The 10147-nt window shown below is 46.0% G+C and overlaps 1 protein-coding gene across 1 annotated transcript in view; it reads left to right on the top strand.

The window, feature by feature from the left end:
• LOC128698977 (uncharacterized) overlaps window positions 1–10147 on the top strand; it is a 384560-nt gene that overhangs the window by 17476 nt on the left and 356937 nt on the right. Inside the window, exon 2 of the mRNA XM_070090399.1 lies at window positions 1–903. This exon is cut by the window's left edge and continues 53 nt beyond it. Coding sequence (XP_069946500.1) covers window positions 1–903 — 903 coding nt within the window. The remainder of the gene's footprint in view (window positions 904–10147) is intronic.

Below are 10147 nucleotides of genomic sequence, written 5' to 3'. Positions count from 1 at the left end.
CAGGAAGGTGGTGAGAAGTATCTCGTTCTCAAAAGGAAATATAGAATTGGCACTCCACTTTCTGAATCTGAGTACCTCAGCCCTGGCTGTTCACCTGGAGGGGTCAGCTTCAACAGTACTAATCAGTTCAGTATTTATGGTTCACCTCCACATAGTGGAGGTTACAGCCCACAGCCTTGCACCCCAATGACTATACCTCCCCCTCCACCTCTTTCCAGAACAACTCCTCCATACCGGGCTCCTCCTCCATATAGACCCCCTCCTGTAACAACACCAACACATCAGGTTTATTCATCTCAGGAGGACCTAAAATATGGAGACAGAAGATTTGATCCCCCACCTCCTCACTTCAATGGACGTAATCAGGGAAGCGGTGAGTCAAGATATTCAGGGGAGCTTCCCATGTACACACCTACAGAAACAAGATACCCTGCTGTAGGTGAACCAAGGTACCCACCACCACCAGCACTGCCAGAGCCACTCTTTGGTGAGGCAAGGTACCCGTACGATGAACCTGCTGACCTAGGAATTCCTCTTGCACCACAAATGACTCGCCCTTCGAGTTCTCTCTCAGCATCCTCAAGCAGTTTAGTGACATATGGGGGATCTTCAGGCCCACAACCCTCTCCAGTATCTTTTGCAAACTATAGCATTCCTCCACCACCTTTGGCACCTTTGTCAGCCTCCCGTCCGAAAAGTCTACCTATTCAGCAAACATCATCCATTTCTTCTCCCTCGGAAGATGGTGACTCTGTGTCAGTTTCTGCTACAACAACAACAGTGTCATCTGCCTCCACACCATCATCCGATGAACCCCCACCTCCAGTTCCACCAAGAAAAAGACCAGGAGAAAATAAAGAAAACTTAAGACCTTCTCCAGACGGAGAAGAAAGTGGAAAAAACGTAAGTTTCCCATTTAATTTTAATTACATATATTTTCTTAATTATGTTTTGCAACACTGAACAATAACAGGTAAACAGTGCCATATTTATTTAGATAGGAGTGGAGGCAAGTGGTTTTAATAATTTGATGGGCTGTTGGAGTGTGAGCTATGTAACGTTTAGAAAGGGCTTCTGGGAAACCGGTTAGCCGGACATAAGTTCTGGAGGTGGAAATACAGTGCCTGCCCTCTAAAGGAGGGGTGGAGACGTTGTGTTTGAAGGATCATCTGAACTGTGATATCGGCACCCTTCTGATAAGGCAATGATTGAATGAGTGATACCGAGTGTTTTCTTCTTTGTTGGGTCACACCTCAGTGGGCACTGGCTGGTGCATTAAAAATTTTGGAAAAGTAAAACACATTGTATATTCTAGTCTCACATTCCAGCAGACTAAGCGCTAGGTCTAAATATTCAGAATCTGATGAGGGGCTCTTGATCTGAGGAATTGGATGTATCCTGCACTTTGAATCAAACCTGATTGCCTCCCATTCCCAGCACTCTTAGACCCCCATACAGGATTAGCTCTTCCCCATGATATTTTTTTTACAGTACTAAGCGTGTTTTATATTCATGAATATTCATTTGTGGAATTGATTGATTATTGTTGTTTAATGTTCACCAGTACGCGGCCGGTCACGGGTCTTAATGGTAAGATGACCCGTCAGTAGTGCAGCATGTAAGCTGCAGGCAGGGTTGTAGCAGGGGTCCGTGGTCGCAGCTGCAGGCAGGGTTGTAACAGGGGTCTGTGGTCGCAGCTGCAGGCAGGGTTGTAGCAGGAGTCCGTGGTCGCAGCTGCAGGCAAGGTTGTAGCAGGGGTCCGTGGTCGCAGCTGCAGGCAGGGTTGTAGCAGGGGTCCGTGGTCGCAGCTGCAGGCAGGGTTGTAGCAGGGGTCCGTGGTCGCAGCTGCACTGACGTGCTCACTTCATCTCAACTTGCCTTCGCTCAACAATGTAACTCTCCGGACTCTGGAGCTCGTGGTCATGCAGTCGCCTTGATCATTCCGTGTAGTGACGGGATTGATTAGTGTGTCTTAGATTACTGTGTTTTAGAGTTACTGACGCATGCTTGAAATACTCCTACGTGTGATTGGTGTCAAGGACTAGGACCAGGCACTAGGATCAGGCATAACTGTTGACTGCTTGCTTCACCAGTCTGTTAGTGGCACGTAGGCCTACATAGCTATCGCAGTCTGGCTGATCAGACACTTGCAGGAGATAGCTGTCCAGTTTCCTTTAGAAGGTCTCTGCCTTCGTTCCTGTGTGAATCATTAGTAAATGCTGGAAGGTTGTTCTAGGGTTGTGGAAGATTGTGAGTAGGGCCAAACTGGTTCGTGAAGTGTAGTAACTCACACAGCAAGACATGTCATGGAGCTAACACAGGGAGGAAGACATGTCGGGGAGCTAACACAGGGAGCAAGACATGTCGGGGAGCTAACACAGGGAGCAAGACATATCGGGAAGCTAACACAGGGAGCAAGACATGTCAGGGAGCTAACACAGGGAGTAAGACATGTCGGGGAGCTGACACAGGGAGCAAGACATGTCATGCAGCAGCTTAAACAGGGAACAAAACATGTCAGGTAGCTTACACAGAGAGCAAAACATATCAGTCAACTTACGTAGGGATAAGACGTGTCAGATAGGTCACTGTGCACCACCGTGTGCATTGAAGCAGTAAGTGTAGTGAGAAGGTAAACATACTTGACACTGAGGTGAGGAAGCGAGTTATCCAACTGAAGGACGAGAGATAAGGATTTCCTGTAGGGAGTGTTGGTTCAACAGTCTTGTCAGTGTTTCCATACGAAGTATGCGTCGCCACTCTGTCTCCGGAGCCCTGCCACGTCGAGTCACCTTTAATCTCCCCGTAAGATCCTAAGGCGGTAACTCAAGAACAGGGAAGGTGGTGGGGGTGCCTTTCGTGCCATGATACGTAGACCATCAGGAAAATAAAAGTTCAGTACGGGGTGTGTGCCTGGCGTACCACCAGTTGTGCTTTCTGTATAATATCTCAATTAACGCTGTGAATAACGTAGAGTTTGTTAGTGTGTTTATTCATGTACAGGTACACATTAATGCAGTTACATAAATTATCATACGTAGCAGCATGTGTATGGATTACCTAGGATAACCTCCCAAAAATTCAGACAGTGACTTTTGTTGTTTGTACTTGTGTCGTAGAAATCTGCAGTGTGCTATCTGTATTAAAGAAAAGATACAGGTGGTAATTTCTCCTTAGTGAAGAAAAAATACAGATGCAAAACAAGCTAATATTGTGTCACCGTTGGTTGTGTTCCTTATGTTTAAGGTCGGCGCCAGTGGGGGAACAGAGGGGGGGGGGGGCTCGGGGAGGCTTCAGCCTGGCCAAAAATTCTCTCGGTTCTCGTCCCCATCCAAATAAAATAACAATAATAAAACGTTGCTTCAAAATATTTCTCTTAGCCCCCACCCCCTTTCCCCTTCCCAACAAGATAGTCACCCCTAAGCCACATTAACCCCCTACCCCCAGTATGGAAGTTCAGGCGCCTGCCCTGTTGCTACTGCTGTATTTCTGCTTCTCATGTTGCTTCTGCTGATGTATGTGTTGCTGCTTCTCGTGTTGCTGCTTCTCGTGTTGCTGCTTCTCGTGTTGCTGCTGCATGTGTTGCTGCTTCTCATGTTGATGCTGCTGCTGCTGCATGTGTTGCTGCTTCTCATGTTGATGCTACTACTGATGTATATGTTGCCGCTTCTCATGTTGATGCTGCATGTGTTGCTGCTTCTCATGTTGATGCTGCTGCTGCATGTGTTGCTGCTTCTCATGTTGATGCTACTACTGATGTATATGTTGCCGCTTCTCATGTTGATGCTGCATGTGTTGCTGCTTCTCATGTTGATGCTGCTGCTGCATGTGTTGCTGCTTCTCATGTTGATGCTACTACTGATGTATATGTTGCCGCTTCTCATGTTGATGCTTCATGTGTTGCTGCTTCTCATGTTGATGCTGCTGCTGCATGTGTTGCCGCTTCTCATGTTGATGCTGCTGCTGCATGTGTTGCTGCTTCTCATGTTGATGCTACTACTGATGTATATGTTGCTGCTTCTCATGTTGATGCTGCTGCTGCATGTGTTGCTGCTTCTCATGTTGATGCTACTACTGATGTATATGTTGCTGCTTCTCATGTTGATGCTGCTGCTGCATGTGTTGCTGCTTATCATGTTGATGCTACTACTGATGTATATGTTGCTGCTTCTCATGTTGATGCTGCTGCTGCATGTGTTGCTGCTTCTCATGTTGATGCTGCTGCATGTGTTGCTGCTTCTCATGTTGATGCTACTACTGATGTATATGTTGCTGCTTCTCATGTTGATGCTACTACTGATGTATATGTTGCTGCTTCTCATGTTGATGCTACTACTGATGTATATGTTGCTGCTTCTCATGTTGATGCTACTACTGATGTATATGTTGCCGCTTCTCATGTTGATGCTACTGCTGCATGTGTTGCTGCTTCTCATGTTGGTGCTACTGCTGATGTATATGTTGCTGCTTCTCATGTTGATGCTACTACTGATGTATATGTTGCTGCTTCTCATGTTGATGCTGCTGCTGATGTATATGTTGCTGCTTCTCATGTTGATGCTACTACTGATGTATATGTTGCTGCTTCTCATGTTGATGCTACTACTGATGTATATGTTGCTGCTTCTCATGTTGATGCTACTACTGATGTATATGTTGCTGCTTCTCATGTTGATGCTGCTGCTGATGTATATGTTGCTGCTTCTCATGTTGATGCTGCTGCTGATGTATATGTTGCTGCTTCTCATGTTGATGCTACTACTGATGTATATGTTGCTGCTTCTCATGTTGATGCTACTACTGATGTATATGTTGCTGCTTCTCATGTTGATGCTGCTGCTGATGTATATGTTGCTGCTTCTCATGTTGTATATGTTGCCGCTTCTCATGTTGATGCTACTACTGATGTATATGTTGCTGCTTCTCATGTTGATGCTACTACTGATGTATATGTTGCTGCTTCTCATGTTGATGCTACTACTGATGTATATGTTGCTGCTTCTCATGTTGATGCTACTACTGATGTATATGTTGCTGCTTCTCATGTTGATGCTACTACTGATGTATATGTTGCTGCTTCTCATGTTGATGCTACTACTGATGTATATGTTGCTGCTTCTCATGTTGATGCTACTACTGATGTATATGTTGCTGCTTCTCATGTTATTGCTACTGATGTATATGTTCCCGCTTCTCGTTGATGCTACTACTGATGTATATGTTACTGCTTCTCATGTTGATGCTGCTGATGTATATGTTGCTGCTTCTCATGTTGATGCTACTACTGATGTATATGTTGCTGCTTCTCATGTTGATGCTACTACTGATGTATATGTTGCTGCTTCTCATGTTGATGCTACTACTGATGTATATGTTGCCGCTTCTCATGTTGATGGTACTACTGATGTATATGTTGCTGCTTCTCATGTTGATGCTACTACTGATGTATATGTTGCTGCTTCTCATGTTGATGCTACTACTGATGTATATGTTGCCGCTTCTCATGTTGATGCTACTACTGATGTATATGTTGCTGCTTCTCATGTTATTGCTACTGATGTATATGTTGCCGATTCTCATGTTGATGCTACTACTGATGTATATGTTGCCGCTTCTCATGTTGATGCTACTACTGATGTATATGTTGCTGCTTCTCATGTTATTGCTACTGATGTATATGTTGCTGCTTCTCATGTTGATGCCACTACTGATGTATATGTTGCTGCTTCTCATGTTGATGCCACTACTGATGTATATGTTGCTGTTTCTCATGTTATTGCTACTGATGTATATGTTGCTGCTTCTCATGTTATTGCTACTGATGTATATGTTGCCGCTTCTCATGTTGATGCTACTACTGATGTATATGTTGCTGCTTCTCATGTTGATGGTACTACTGATGTATATGTTGCCGCTTCTCATGTTGATGCTACTACTGATGTATATGTTGCTGCTTCTCATGTTGATGCTACTACTGATGTATATGTTGCCGCTTCTCATGTTGATGCTACTACTGATGTATATGTTGCTGCTTCTCATATTGATGCTACTACTGATGTATATGTTGCTGCTTCTCATGTGGATGCTACTACTGATGTATATGTTGCCGCTTCTCATGTTGATGCTACTACTGATGTATATGTTGCTGCTTCTCATGTTGATGCTACTACTGATGTATATGTTGCTGCTTCTCATGTTGATGCTACTACTGATGTATATGTTGCCGCTTCTCATGTTGATGCTACTACTGATGTATATGTTGCCGCTTCTCATGTTGATGCTACTACTGATGTATATGTTGCTGCTTCTCATGTTGATGCTACTACTGATGTATATGTTGCTGCTTCTCATGTTGATGCTGCTGCTGCATGTGTTGATGCTTCTCATGTTGATGCTACTACTGATGTATATGTTGCTGCTTCTCATGTTGATGCTACTACTGATGTATATGTTGCTGCTTCTCATGTTGATGCTACTACTGATGTATATGTTGCTGCTTCTCATGTTGATGCTGCTGCTGCATGTGTTGATGCTTCTCATGTTGATGCTACTACTGATGTATATGTTGCTGCTTCTCATGTTGATGCTACTACTGATGTATATGTTGCCGCTTCACATGTTGATGCTGCTACTGCATATGTTGCTGCTTCTCATGTTGATGCTACTACTGATGTATATGTTGCTGCTTCTCATGTTGATGCTACTACTGATGTATATGTTGCTGCTTCTCATGTTGATGCTACTGATGTATATGTTGCTGCTTCTCATGTTGTTGCTACTGATGTATATGTTGCCGCTTCTCATGTTGATGCTACTACTGATGTATATGTTGCTGCTTCTCATGTTGATGCTACTACTGATGTATATGTTGCTGCTTCTCATGTTGATGCTACTACTGATGTATATGTTGCTGCTTCTCATGTTGATGCTACTACTGATGTATATGTTGCTGCTTCTCATGTTGATGCTACTACTGATGTATATGTTGCTGCTTCTCATGTTGATGCTACTACTGATGTATATGTTGCTGCTTCTCATGTTGATGCTGCTGCTGATGTATATGTTGCTGCTTCTCATGTTGATGCTGCTGCTGATGTATATGTTGCTGCTTCTCATGTTGATGCTACTACTGATGTATATGTTGCTGCTTCTCATGTTGATGCTACTACTGATGTATATGTTGCTGCTTCTCATGTTGATGCTACTACTGATGTATATGTTGCTGCTTCTCATGTTGTTGCTACTGATGTATATGTTGCTTCTTCTCACGTTGATGCTGCTACTGATGTATATGTTGCTGCTTCTCATGTTGATGCTACTGCTGCATGTGTTGCTGCTTCTCATGTTGATGCTGCTGCTGCATGTGTTGATGCTACTACTGATGTATATGTTGCTGCTTCTCATGTTATTGCTACTGATGTATATGTTGCTGCTTCTCATGTTGATGCTGCTGATGCATGTGTTGATGCTACTACTGATGTATATGTTGCTGCTTCTCATGTTGCTACTGTTGATGTATGTGTTGCTGCTTCTCATATTACTGCTACTGTTGTATGTGTTGCTGCTTGTCATGCTGCTGCTGAGTCATAGTCACAGTCTTGGCTGGTTATATTTTGAGACAAGGTGTATCGACCTGCGAGGTTTATCTATCTAAAATTTATAATTTATGCCAGCGAGCTCACTTAAAACTCTGGCAGTTTTCCTGTAGCTTATTACTGAATATAGCAGTGTATAACGTGAGGAAGCGGCGAGTGGGTGAAGGTGGATGCTGTGGGTGAATGATGGGTGATACCGAGAGCGTTGTGCCTCTGGCCGCTTGGCGAGGGTGAAGCACATGTGTTTATTGGGAGATGAGCCGGGGAGGAGGTTGAAGGGATGACGTTTTAACGTGTGTGTGTGTCAGGGTGTGGGGTGTGGGGGTGTATGTGTGGCAGTGTGTGTGTGGCAGTGTTGGAAGTGCCATCATGGTATCCCGTTTGGTGTTATCTATCGCCGCCATGGAGCTGGAGGTGAACAACTGCTGCTGCCACCCGCAGTTAACTTGAGACAGTGACCTTGACACACTGTGCGAGAGGTGAACACCTGCACAGTAACCTTGACACACTGTTGCTGGAGGTGATCACCTGTGGCCACCTGCACTCAACCTCTGACACAGTAATCTTGACATGCTGGGTTTAGTAGTAGTAGCAGTTACCATCTGTCAAAGGCTCTTGTCAAATAGACACTTGACTTTAGTGTGTGTACTTACATATTTGTGGTTGCAGGGATTGAGTCACAGTTCCTGGCCCCGTATGTGTGTGTGTGTGTGTGTGTGTGTGTGTGTGTGTGTGTGTGTGTGTGTGTGTGTGTGTGTGTGTGTGTGTGTGTGTGTAAGTGTGTGTGTAAGGGAAGAGAAGGGAGTAAAGATATGTGCAAGATACAGCATTCTTCAAGGGTAAGCCCCTGGCCAGGGTGTGTGAACGAGCTCATTTAGAAAGAATGAAATTGCTGGAACGAAGGTTCAGGTCTAAAAGAGGAAATTGGACCACCACTTGCTTCAAGTACAAGAGCACCCCCATGGCTATGGATGCAAGATGCAAGCAGCAGCAGCAGCCTGGTTCACCGGTCCCAAGCTGGGCCGCTAGGTTAGAACTGCACTCAAAACCAGTCACAGGTATGTGAGGGTATTCAGCTATGTAAACAGTCTCCGCGGCACTTTAGGCTGTGACCCAAACAGGTTTAGTGCACATTTTTTAGTGCTAAACTTGAGTGTAAAGTTAAGGGGTGCATAGGGTGGTGATCTAGTGAGAGGTGCACGGGGTGGTGATTTAGTGAGGGGTTCACGGTGTGGTGCTCTAGTGAGGGGTTCATGGTGTGGTGCTCTAGTGAGAGGGGTTCACGGTGTGGTGCTCTAGTGAGAGGGGTTCACGGTGTGGTGCTCTAGTGAGGGGGTGCACGAGGTGGTGACCTAGTGAGGGTGCACGGGGGTGGTGCTCTAGTGAGGGGTGCACGAGGTGGTGACCTAGTGAGGGTGCACGGGGGTTCTGCTCTAGTGAGGGGTTCACGGTGTGGTGCTCTAGTGAGGGGTGCATGGGGTGGTGCTCAAGTAAGGGGTGCACGGGGTGGTGATCGAGTGAGGGATGCACGGGGTGGTGATCTATAGTGAGGGGTGTTACGGGGTAGTGATCTAGTGAGGGGTGCACAGGGTGGTGATCTAGCAAGGGGTGCACGAGGTGGTGCTCCAGCGAGGGGTGCACGGGGGTACTTGCCAAGACAGATATACCTTGAGCACGTTCACCAACCTAACTCGCTCCACCACACACAAACGTTCATATACGAACGTTGCTTGTCGTTTCTCGTTACCAGACGTATCACAGCCGCTTTTGTTTATGAAAAAAAATACAGGAAAGTGGGGGTAGGATGTTTGAACCCGCTTGCCGTGGGTTCAAACCTCCGGCTGCATTCATGTACGGTTTCGTGAGTTTTGTTTATCCGCTTGTTTGTGATTAGATGCAAGTAGGAGACACGTAGCTGGTAGACTAGCTTTCGTTAAGTGACTTTTTTTTTTTTTGTCGCACCCTCCCGATGGAGAGCCTGGCATCTTATCCTCTTCCTTACTATCCTGTCTCCCTTCCTCTCTGTCCTCCTCCTCCTCCTCTTGCATCTTCTCTTGCACCACCTCCTCTTCTGCCTCCCACCTTCACCTCCTCTTCTGCCTCCCACCTTCACTTCCTCTTCTGCCTCCCACCTTCACTTCCTCTTCTGCCACCCACCTTCACTTCCTCTTCTGCCTCCCACCTTCACTTCCTCTTCTGCCTCCCACCTTCACTTCCTCTTCTGCCTCCCACCTTCACTTCCTCTTCTGCCTCCCACCTTCACTTCCTCTTCTGCCTCCCACCTTCACTTCCTCTTCTGCCTCCCACCTTCACTTCCTCTTCTGCCTCCCACCTTCACTTCCTCTTCTGCCTCCCACCTTCACTTCCTCTTCTGCCTCCCACCTTCACTTCCTCTTCTGCCTCCCACCTTCACTTCCTCTTCTGCCTCCCACCTTCACCTCCTCTTCTGCCTCCCACCTTCACTTCCTCTTCTGCCTCCCACCTTCACTTCCTCTTCTGCCTCCCACCTTCACCTCCTCTTCTGCCTCCCACCTTCACCTCCTCTTCTGCCT

Source organism: Cherax quadricarinatus, chromosome 31 (genome assembly GCF_038502225.1).
Source record: "Cherax quadricarinatus isolate ZL_2023a chromosome 31, ASM3850222v1, whole genome shotgun sequence".
Lineage (NCBI taxonomy): Eukaryota > Metazoa > Arthropoda > Malacostraca > Decapoda > Parastacidae > Cherax > Cherax quadricarinatus.
The sequence above is the reverse complement of the archived record's forward strand: the minus strand, read 5'-3'. Positions and strand labels throughout refer to the sequence as shown.